The 12,166-nt window shown below is 37.6% G+C and overlaps 1 protein-coding gene across 4 annotated transcripts in view; it reads right to left on the reverse strand.

Annotated features, from left to right (window-relative positions):
* Nucleotides 1-383: 383 nt before the first annotated feature.
* LIPK (lipase family member K) overlaps nucleotides 384-12,166 on the reverse strand; it is a 32,225-nt gene continuing 20,442 nt past the window's right edge. For 3 of the 4 annotated variants that reach the window (XM_057735939.1, XM_057735940.1, XM_057735941.1), the window contains 4 exons: nucleotides 9,442-9,588; nucleotides 7,489-7,560; nucleotides 4,712-4,783; nucleotides 384-1,245 (listed from right to left, as the gene is read on the reverse strand). In XM_057735939.1, the coding sequence (XP_057591922.1) occupies nucleotides 1,006-1,245; nucleotides 4,712-4,783; nucleotides 7,489-7,560; nucleotides 9,442-9,588 (531 nt within the window). In that variant the 3' untranslated portion in view covers nucleotides 384-1,005. The remainder of the gene's footprint in view (nucleotides 1,246-4,711; nucleotides 4,784-7,488; nucleotides 7,561-9,441; nucleotides 9,589-12,166) is intronic. The other variant, XM_057735938.1, reaches the window with a different exon arrangement.

Genomic DNA, 12,166 nt, shown 5'->3' on the forward strand with positions numbered 1-12,166 from the left:
TAAGAGGGTAAATCTCATGTTGTGTCCTTACCACAATAATAGAAGGAAAGAAAGAAGAAAGAAGAATGAAAGAAAGAAAGAAAGAAAGAAAGAAAGGAAGGAAGAAAGAAAGGAAGGAAGAAAGAAGAAAGAAAGAAAGAAGGAGAGAGGGAAGGAAGGAAGGAAAAGAAAGACAATATAGACTTTTTTAGACAAAACTGAGAGAATAGGTCACTAGCAGATCTGCAAAGCAAGAAATGTTCAGGAATTTCATCATGACAAGAGAAACAAGACAGAGGGAAATAATAGAAATAAGAAACAAGGTTTCTCAAGCTTCTAACCAAAGAGGCAAAATAATAATAATGATAACAATCGTAATAATAATTCATTATTAACAACATTAGTAGTAGTTTACCATTTGCTGATAATAAATTACCACAAATTTAGTGGTTTAAAACAATATATATTTATTATCTCACTTTATGTGGGTCAGTAGTCCAGCAATGGCATAGCTAGGTCACTGCTCTGGGTCTCACCAGGCTGCAATCCAGGTGTTACACAGGCTGGTTTCTCAACTGGAGACTTTACGAGGAAAGAATGGGCTTCCAGTCTCATTCAGGTTTTAGGCAGAATTCAATTTTTCATAGGTGTATAACTGATAGTCCCAATCTTTTGCAGGTTATCAGCAGGATGCCAACTGCAGATCCTAGAAGACACTAACAGTTCCTTCCCATGTGGGCTTTCTCAACATATCTGTTTGCCTTATCAAGCCAGCAAGGAGAATCTCTTGCTCTAGTCTGCTAAGGTGGATTCTTCTATAGTAGAATGTAATTAGAGGATGACATCTCATCACCTTTGCCAATTCTCTTGTCTAGAAGCACGTCTCCGGTACCTCCCACACTTAAGGAGAGAGGATTACACAAATTCATACACTGCAAGGTGAAAATTATTGGAGGGGTCACCTTAGGGTCTGTGCACCGCATTCTTATGACAAAAACCCACTTCCTTAGAGAAAGAAAAGTGTATTTAATTTTGCAAATATTCTTGCATCAATCTAATTAGGTCTTGGTAAACTTCATAGGGCGCATCCTCTCCAAGGTAAAAATCCACATGATTGTAGTGGGGAATCAACTTGTAATAGACAAGCCTTCTAATTTTAGGGAGTAAATTCTCAACATCTTTGAGATCAGCCACAATGTCCTGTCCACCGCTCCACATTGCTGTTGGAACTTCCATCTTAGAAACGTTGTATAGGGGAGGTGTGAGCTAAATAAAATTGAAGAGAGAAAAAAATAGTTTTCACAGAAAACCACGTTGCAGAAGTAACGTTAACTATCAGATGTTAAGCAAGTTCTTCAAATGCTAAAAATGTGCAATTAGGACATATTTACTGATATATAAACGTTAACATGTTAAAAAATACTTGAAAGCACTTTTGTGCAATAATATGAATTGTGGATTAAAAAAAGGCCACCATTATATTTCTGATTTTCCCTTTGGGGAAAAAAGAAAAGGATCCCAGAGGAAGAGGACCTCTTATTTCTATGGGGAACCATCTTTCTAGTAGCACCTGGGCAGGGAGTGTATCCATTTCAAACAAAATATTGGATAGAACAAATATAAATACTCCTTCTCACATGCAGAAATCTGAGCTCAGGGTATTTAGTAACACTTGAGCAGACTTTTTAGGGGGCATTGAGACTAATGTACAAAAAAGACACTTGAAAATAATGTTTGAAAGGAGCTAGCCTGTTACAGAGAAATAGAGGAGTTGTGATCCTAATTCTCTGGCAAGTTTCCCTTCTTTTGGTAACACAACCTTTCTTGTGCTGATTCAACAAATCCCAAAACCCCAGTTCCAGAGTGTTCCAGGGTGATCAGTCCTACCAATTAACCCTTCATTCTTCTGGTCACAGTATAACTGTATGAGAGGTGGGCATGTTACTAAAACTGAGCCAGAGTTCTTTCGGGAAATTTTTGGCAGAGCTATTGAGAAAATATTGCCTTTTTCTTTGGGTTTGCAGTTTAAAAAAGCTATTTAAGCTAAGTACATACAGTCACCATTGTACTAGGAAATAGCCTAAGAATGGAAACAGCATATGCAAGCAGAATTGGGAGAGAAAGAGAGAGCCTGAGGACGGTGTATAAGTTCCTGGCTATTGTGAGTTTACCACTATGACTTCCATTTCGGTAAAACTAAACCATTTTAAAAAAATCTAAAATAAAGTTGATTTCTGCTACTTGCAATGGAAAGAGGTGCATATTTTATGGACTAAATTGTGTTCCCCCCAAATTCATATGTTGAAACCCTAACCTCAAGGTGACTGCATCTGGAGATAAGGCTTTTAGGAAATAATTAAGGTTAAATGAGGTCATAAGGTTTGGGTCCCAATCCAATAGGATTGGTGGCCTTATAAGAAGGAGAAGAGAGAGAGAAAGATCTCTCTCTTGTCACCCACACAGAGGAAAGGCTATATGGATACACATGAAGAAGGTGGGTTTCTGCAATCCAGGAAGAGAGTCCTCACTAGAACATGACTGTGTTGGCACCCTGAGCTCAGACTTTCAGCTTCCAGAACTGTTAGAAATAAATTTCTGTTGTTTAAGCCACTCAGTCTATGGGATTTTTTATGGTAGCCCAAGGAGATTAATACATCATAGTTAATTTTGGCAGCAAGACTAGGAAGAAAAGGTAACATGAATCAAGTCATAAATCCTTAGGAAACAGTAACCTTGGCCAGGGAGAGGTTTCTAAGAGGACTAGAAATGTGCCTGGGGGAGACCCCGACTCGGTGACTCTGCACCTTGAGTTCTCTTAGTAGAGTGATATGCAGGCACAGGGCACTGGTATAGTCATCTCACATTTCACTGTCAGTGGATGGGTCTTTACATTACCATATACATTGAGTATAGATCCCCTACCCTGGAATACTGGGAATCCCTGAACCTGGGCTTAGGAGCAGGTGGTAAATGGGAATGTGTAGCTATGAGGAGGTAATATGAAGGGCAAAGAAGGAAACGAATGCAGATTAGCACTGACCAGTAGTGCATGCAAGGGAAGGGTGGACTCATAAAACCCTGGTGCAAGGCACCAATGCAAAAGTGCACCTGATGAAAGAAGAGGGATGCTTTTCCTGACTTGACAGTTTTCTCAGTAGAAAAATATAAAGCATAAACATTCAAATGCAAGGATGGAGAGAGATAAAGAATATAAAAAGAGCACAGGACAGAGCAGCAAAAATATTAGCAAGTTGTAAGGCACAAGTGTGTCTGAGGAGCCTCTGAAATCAGAATACATTTACTGCAATAATTTAATACCCTGCTGAGAATGAATGGGAAAGCCCAGAAGATGGCAAAGCAAAAATGAACATCAAGATTAGGATTCAAATGATATATGGTGGCTTTCAGCTAAGAAATTATTGTTTTTCTCTCTTAAGAATACAGGATTGGTGATTATATTCGTAATTACACCCGCCTAATTTATTGATATTACTTATAGTTGTGACAAATGTTATTGATTTTTAAAACTTGTATATTGTTCACCCTCAGTTTGTTTTAGGTTTTCTTTTTTCCCCCAAAAGTTCCAAGCAAAAGATTCATAATTGAACCTGAATGGCCATGTGTTTTGATAGAATCTGCAAACACAATGACTAAGTTAATACCTGTGATTCAACTCTCATTCAAGTAGGTATTTGAGTCTTATAGGGTGAGGTCATCATCTACAAAGCTTTTCTTAAAGCAACTGTATACGCTTGGTAGGACAAGGAATTGGTTAATGGTAAGAGGAAATAGTACTTTGACACAGTGTGTGAGTTGGTGTGTGTGGGCTCGCACCTCCCCAACACACATATAGCTATAGCAGTTTAGGAGAAAAATCAGATTTTTCACACTAGTTGAAATTATGCATTTTTACTATTGTGGTTATTATGGTGGCAATGAAATTGCTTTGTAAAAAATTTCCATCCATGTCCTTGATTTAATGATTATTTGTTTAATTTAAGCTCAGTCTATCAGCAAGAGACCAAAGCCGTCACTGGATTTCCTTACATACTGAAAAACAAAAATTAACAATAATGACATCTACTTGCTTTAATATAGATTTTTTTCTCCAAAAGTTTGCATATATAATGTCAAGAAATATTCTGACATATCATTATCTGGCAGATAGCACAGCTTCTCCCTAAAGGTGATATCGCTATCTGGACTATCTCTAATATTAATTCACATATTTAAAAAAATGAGTAGTAAATGACATCCCAAGTAATTATTAGGATAGCGTTAGTTCATTTTATGAGAGATGGATAAGAAGCCAGAGAATATGCTCCAGAAACAAAATTATATATCTTTAGTGCTTTCTTTAAAATATGGTCTTAATTAAGTGCTGAGAGTTTCTATTTTTTTGTAAATGAATAAGTGTAGTGGAAGAAGAATGGACTTTTGATCCAGGAATCCCTGGGTCATATTCTGGTTCTTCACTATCTAAATAATTTTGACAATTTACCTGAACTCTCTGAGCTTCTGGAAAAATAGAAATGATAATATTTACCTTGGAAGGTCATTTTAAGAATCAAAAATAATGATACGGCACATGGTAGAAACCCAATAAGTAAAACCTGATCTATACAAAATATCTGGCATAGTGACTGGGGCCTAGTAGGTGCTTGATGAGTAAATACTATTTTTTTATGTTCATTTGCAGTATACAGTTGAGTGATTACTGTTGATATTGTACCTGGTGGAAGTGCATCATGTTCTGTTCAGGCGTTCCCCAATCAAAAGCTTGGAACTGACCAGAATTAACAGCCTGTAATAAGATAAAAATAGTAGACATGTGCAGATGATATAAGAAAACAACATACACTTAAAGACAGTGAACAAAAAGTATACAAAGAGTATTGACACTCTTTAGCACATAAGCTAAAAGTCAATAATGTTTAATAAATCAAATGATAAAAATTGATACTAATTCAAGGAAATGACTGACAATTTTTTCTTCCCCTCTATACTTTTCCAGTGAAAATCCTCAAGCAGTGATACCTGTATACATAGAAATTTCTTAGAAGATGCTAAATTGAATGATTCTTGAATATCTTGGCTTCAGGATTTATATATATATATATATATATATATATATATACACACACACACATATATATATTAAAAAGGCACCAGCTATACATTTCCTACATGAAAAAATGAGTGCTATTATTATTAAACAACTTTATACCTTATTATCCTTGTCAGATGATCTAGGATATTATGACTGTATTCCTTATTCTTAAACATTTTTATTACTTCTGAAAGGAATGCTCATTCAAAGAACACCCTTAGGGCTTTCTGAGGTGTAGCATCTGTCTCTCTGTCTCCAGTCTGTAGGGCCAAGCAGCCTGACATGCTGTCAGTAACACGGCCCCGACTGAGTGTCTGAGACTGCGAGTGTAATATTTTTTCTGTTTTTTTAAAAAAAAATTATTTATTTATTTATTTATTTATTTATTGGCTGTGTTGGGTCTTCGTTGCTGCACGTGGGCTTTCTCCAGTTACCGCGTGCAGGGGCTCCTCTTTGTTGCTGTGCACAGGCTTCTCATTGTGGTGGCTTCTCTTGTTGTGGAGCATGGGCTCTAAGCACATGGGCTTCAGTAGTTGTGGCATGTGGGCTTAGTTGCTCCATGGCATGTGGGATCTTCCCGAGCCAGGGATTGAACCCATGTCCCCTGCATTGGCAGGCGGATTCTTAACTTCTGCGCCACCAAGGAAGTCCCACTTTTTTCATTTTAATTTTTAGACTTCACATATTAGAATAGAAACATTAATACTTATAGGGGTTCCTTTTTCTGTTTTTTGCCACCTATGTTGGGTTGAGGAGACAGATAATTTTACCTTTACCTGAAGCACTTCATTAAATTATTCTCAAACTACTCCAAGGGGTTTTTTTTTTTTCCTTAACTTGAATCTCAGATTTTTTCACATTAACTGATTTAATTCTGACTTTTTATTTGAAATGGTTCCCATTGTGATTTTTATTGACAGAGGCAGTACTCTGCTGCTGTTGAAATTCTGCAGGCTTTCAGCAATGAGACAAGAGCGTGTACTAGTTAGGAACTTGGGTCCTAGGATCAAACAGACCTGGCATGAGTACAGGCTTAATGGAGTATTAAATCTGTGATCCAGACAAGATATGCATCTTCTCTAAACCTGTTTTTTCATCCATGCAATGGAAATGATGATAACATTCTTTTTATAGAGTTGTGACTATTAAATAGGGTAATGCATAAAAAGCATGTAGCACCTAGGAATGGTCAAGAAATCACTTTTTATTAATATTACTACCATCATCATTTTTGTCATTCTTACCTCAGCTGTCTACATAACTCATGACCAAATATTTTATCTCCCCACCCCCACTTATTTCTATTCTGTAGAGAACTTTCTGTCAAAGGAGAAGAGATATCTTTAAGAAAGTCAGCTGTGAGATGTGTAAGGAATTAGCTACGCCATTTGTAGAATGAGGAATATCAATGCCTTCATTGAAAGATTGTCATGAGAATTCGTAAAAGAGAATGAGACTGAATTAAATCATATATTTGGACAACAAGAACACATAGTAAATGCTCAATAAATGTGATATCGAAGTTGTGTTACCTGGAAAGCCATGGCTATCAGAGTCTACCTGTCTCCTCACTAGTAGGAGGCCCTATGTCCAGAATATCTTTCTTCCTGTAGGAACTTGAAGGCTTATCTCCTGGGGGTGGGACTCTTCAAAGAATTTCAGAAATCCTCAACTAATATTTCAGACTATCTATAGCAGTGATTCTCAACTTTAAAGCATGGAACAAATTTATTAGGCTGTAAATTAAAATTCAAATTTTTAGGGATCTCAGATCCCTATTAAACTTTTTAAAGTATTTAAAAATTAAAATGTTTAATTAAATATTAAAACTTTGGGAAGACTCCCCCCCCACCCCGGCTCATACTTGGCTCAGAAAGCTACACAAACTGAATTTGACTTACATCTCAGCTTGCTCAATATTGAGTAATATAGTAACATACACACACAAAACTTAAACTGAGAGTAAAAACAGAAATGCTTAATCTATTTTAATCCCTAACATTTAATTTCCTCTGAATTAAGCAATATTTCCACACTCTGAAATTGCCCATATCTCAATTGGAAGATAAACAGATCTTTGCAGAATAGCCTGTATGTAAAGCTCTATTAGAGCTAATAATTTCCCTAAAGAGGAGATACAAGCTTTTCTTAGAAAAGGCAATCAGGAGTAATCTAAAGGTTAGAATTTAGTCAGAATATCTGGGACCCCAAACACCAGACACAGAGGACACGGAGAATAGAAGGGAGGAAAGGATATCAACATGAGTTGATGCTGTTTCCAGAAACATCCACCTGACAGTGGCAGAACCCACAACACCGTGCAGTGAGCTCTCTGGGAGTGCTCCTCAGGGATCTTGCAGAGAGATGCGTGTGTCATGTCAGGAATAGGAAGCAAGTACCTGGGCCCAGTGCAGCATGTTTTGAACAGATGTTCCTGCAGGGTTCTGCGACAAATAAACATCCAAGCGACTCTGCAAGGTAAAAAGATCATTTTTTATCTGAAGGCTAACCATATAATCACATCACAAATAAACCTGAGTATTTTCCTCCTCCTCTCTCTCTTCCCTCTCTCTCTCTATATCAAGGAATAAACATGTAACTACCCTCTAAAGTCATATTAACCAAAGAAGCCCATCTTTAAGAACTTTTTCCTTCCTCACTTGCATACTTCTGTCCTGGGCAGAATCTTTATAAAGCCCACAGAGGGCATCCTGCATGTCAAAGACAAGAAGTGATGCATCTTTTCTTTCCAGCCTCACCTCAGACAGGTCCAAGAATATAGACTGTCAAGCGATAAAAGCCCCAGTGATCTTCTCTTTCACCCTGTGTTAAGGTCTCAGGGACATTCCCAGAAAGTTGTTCATCATAAAACATTGAGAACAGGTCTGAATGTTTCATTCTGCTTTTTGATTTTAAAAATTTGGTAAATACTCTGCAGGACGCTTTGACAGTTTGTGGGACATAATGCATCCAGTATTTAAATCTCGATTAACGTTTTAGATTTCTTTTTGAATCAAAAAAAATCTTAATTTTTAAACATTTCCAATAATATTTCATTTTCTTTAGTATACAAGAGTTATTTTCTACCAAAGTGAGTATCGGAAACATTTTGGAGCTTTAAAAAATGTAGCTACTTATGAGCTACCCAAACCTATGAAATAATATCAAAATCTCTAGGGTTGAGTTCTGGACATGTGTAATGTTTCAAATGTTTACAAACTCCACTTATATATCCCTGGTTGTGCTCCACTAAAGTAAACATCCTTGCAGGCACTGTAATATTCTATAATCCAGTCCACAACAATGAGAGAAAAAAAGGCAATCTGACTATGTAAATGTACGAGGGCCCCCAATGAATGTTCTAGGGTGTCATTTTGTGAAGTCTTTCTTTAGCAAACTCTTAGGCCCTGTTGAGAGGGTGATTTTGAAATTGTCTCTATTGAGTTTGCTTAAAGGTCTTTTTACTTAGCTCTACATGCTATGCTTCCATCTAAGGGATAGGCAAGCATGCTTTCCCTAGTAAATTGAGAAAGTAAGAAAGTCATGTGAAAGGCAGTGGCTAAGGCATGCTTTGCATAAACAGCCTTTTACAAATCTTACTTGAAAGTAAGGAAAGTTAATCAGCACTTTCCCCTGAGGGAGATGAGACTCTGGGCCGAAGTCTGTGAGATAGACAGAGACCATCTTCAGCTTTGATCCCATCCCCACCCTCCACCCTGGTTTCAAACCTGTCTCCACTTTAGCTGGGGACAGTAACTTTGTCTCTTTCTCCCTCCCACTCTTTGGGGCAGCTAGAGATAGCTAAGAGAGGAAAGGCTCTCAGTTAGTTTGGAAAGGACTCGATAAGAACCCCAACGCTTATCCCTCTCAGTATCACTTGAACAGTGAGTCTGCAGCTAGCATTGAAAAGCCATTCTTTTATCCCTTTGGATGAAAGACATAAATTATTCAAAAAATGACTATTTACAAATTACTATGAAAGTAGAAAATTGATTAAAAAATAGTTGCCTGGGCCCACTCCCTGAAATTCAACTTCAGTAAGTCTGAGATAGGGCTCAGGGATAGCAAGATAAATTTCAAAAACATAGCCGAAGTGGAGGACTTTTCAATGGTGCCACTTTGTCCAACCACAAGAGTTGGTGAGAATTTTCAGCGGCAAATCCTTCTTCTCAAATCCTCCAGCTAAAGCACGTGGACTCTCAGCTGTGGTTGGAAGCCATGAACATGCTAATTACATTCCAGGAGACAAAAAGGAGACTGAAATGTGGTTTCCATGCAATTTAGAATGAACTCTCTTTACCTCTGTTGAACAAAAACAATTGCTTTCCTGGATATGACTACTTAACACGTACCATGTTTAAGTTATTTGGATCAGATCCAGTCAAAAAAAATAGAAATTTGCTGCAAATATGATGAAATATCTTCCGGTTGCACACCTTGGTGGCAATGATTTGGTTAAAAAACGTGTGAGGATAGACCATCTTGTCACCGAACAATACCTGCAAGATCAATTTAAGACACCATCAACTTTCATGGATGTGAATGTCAAGAGTGGGAAATGAGTGGTAATTCAGACAAGGACTGGACACAGGTGACATCTGCTCAGTACTAATCCTCAGTGAAACCAAGCGGCCCATTCAACTTTGTCTTTGTAGTTCTCCCAACCCACCTTTTGGGTTCCCCAAACTCACTTCTTGATGTTTTTTCCCCAATATCTTTTACTTGGAGTGTTTTTTTGAACGTCCCCTATAAAACTAGTCCCCATAGGAAACTGGCAAGGGTTTCGAGTCAGGGATACCTTGGTTTGATTCTAGACTCTGTCTCTTGTACCTTAGGAAAGTATTTAACTTCTATTATCCTGAATTTCCTCAACTATAAAATAGAAAATTAATATGCACTAAGTAGAACTGCTGCATAGCTAATAGGTCATATTTAAAACACACCTAGTGTAGAGGGGAGTAGGCAAGGTGGTAGAGTAGAAGGACCCTGAGCTCCTCTCTCCCCATGAGCACACTAAAATTACAACTTTTTACAGAGCGACTAATGATGAGAAAAACTGGAAGACCAACGTTTGGCTAAGAGGAGAGGAAAAGAGAAAAAAAGCCTCTAAATTTTATACCATGCCTATCATTTCATTGTCAAATCCTATAGAGTTTGTCTTCTTTTTGCACAACTCTGGCTCGGTTTCTCAGCATCTATCAGCTGAAGTGTAACAATAATTCTATGACCATTCCCCTCATCTTTTGCCCTTCTTGATATCCTTTACTCCTATTCACTTCCATTTGGTCACCAGGAGAATTTTTTTTAAAAAAAGAGCATTATGCATGTCATTCCTTTGTACAAATACTTCCATGATCACCCACTATCTACGAAATAAAATCCAAACCTATTAACTTGGTATTTAAGTCCTTTCAGAATCTATTCCTACATTTCCAATATTATTTCTCACACTCCTCACAAATGTAAAGCCTCAGGAAAGTCAATTACATGTGGTTTCCTATGGCTTGAGTTTCACCCCTTCAAGGACGCTCATATTTCCCTGTTGGTTTGGAAAGACTTTCTATACCATGCTGTAAACTCAAATCTTGTCCTTTAGCCCAAACTCAAAAATGCCATCCAAGAAGCTTTCCATGATTCCAACTAGAAACATTTTCTCTGAGTTTGCCTAGCGATAATTTCTTTTTCTTTATCATTATGATGATGCTGGAATCTCTATTAGGAAGTAGTGAGTCATATGTGGTAGCTTCATTATTGGAGTTAAAGCTCCTTTATGGCAATATTTCTAAAAAATACAAAACTGATCAATCCATTTCCCTGTTTAATGTTATACAATGGCTTCTCATCACCAACAGAATAAAACCTAAACTCTTTAACATGACATAACTGTTTCCATTAACTGTCCCCTACTCTCTTCTTGGTCAATCTCCCACCATTCTCACATGCATCTGAATTTTCAGTCATACCAGTTGGCTGAAAAGTATCTTTATAGACATAGCTGTTTCCTGATACCATGCTTTTGAAATAGTAGCTCCTAGATATCTTTGTACAGAATTGAATTGAACTGCACTACACTACAGGCATGTCAAAACATGAAAAGTTGAAGCAGAGCTGTGCAAATTGAGGAGAATGCAAAGATCCCACCACCTCAAAATATCTCTTAACTGTGTGGGAATGCTGAAATAATTTAACAAGAAGTCCAGTGTTGCTTATCCAATAACGTGGCACCAGGCTGGACTGAAATCTTTATGGTAAAAGAAGCCCACGTACTAAGAGGGACAAATGAGCATTTTCCATGTTGTTCTGGTAGCCTTCCTGCTACTATCTTTCTTGGTTGTATAGGTAGGGAATTGAATCACCATGGGCTAATTTGCTTATCTCTCACCAACCAGAATTCCTGGTTTCTATAAAAATTGTTTCACTTTCATATGCTTTCATTGAAATTAATAAACAGTATGATCACCTTCAGTCTGCCGCAGGAGAAGCCCTTATTGCTATGCAACAGGAAAACACACCAACCCATATAGAACAATTCTCTCCACTGAGTAAATAATCAGTTTAGTTATCTGGAAGCTGGTAGAAGCCATCTGAGGTCTAGGATACCACCTAGGTTTTGAGGAGTTGACTGACTGAGAGTCTACGAAGTGTGTGCAGTCGACATAGGTTGGACTCTTGGCAATGAGGGAAACTGTTCTATGAAAATAATGACAGCAATAACAATAGCTGGCATTTACTAAAGGCTAACAATGTGTAAGCCTTGCCTCTAAAGGATTCACATATTTGAACTCACTTAATCCTCACAGCAGCTCTATGAGTAGGGAGTACTATTATCCCCACTTTGCAGATGAATAAAATATTTCCTAGAACATTTAAGATCTTGTCCAAATTCATCCAGCTACCTAGGATTCAAACTCATGCCATCAGACTCCATGCTGTGATCTCAGCTACTACAGTATACTTTCCCTGACAAACTTGTTGGCACCAGGGAGAAATTTAACCTACTGGATTAAACCAATCAGCCAACCAGTCAATCAATCAATCAAATCAGCTCTTGCTGTATCTGAGATTGAGAAATGACAT

Source organism: Hippopotamus amphibius, chromosome 5 (assembly GCF_030028045.1).
Source record: "Hippopotamus amphibius kiboko isolate mHipAmp2 chromosome 5, mHipAmp2.hap2, whole genome shotgun sequence".
Classification (NCBI taxonomy): Eukaryota; Metazoa; Chordata; class Mammalia; order Artiodactyla; family Hippopotamidae; genus Hippopotamus; species Hippopotamus amphibius.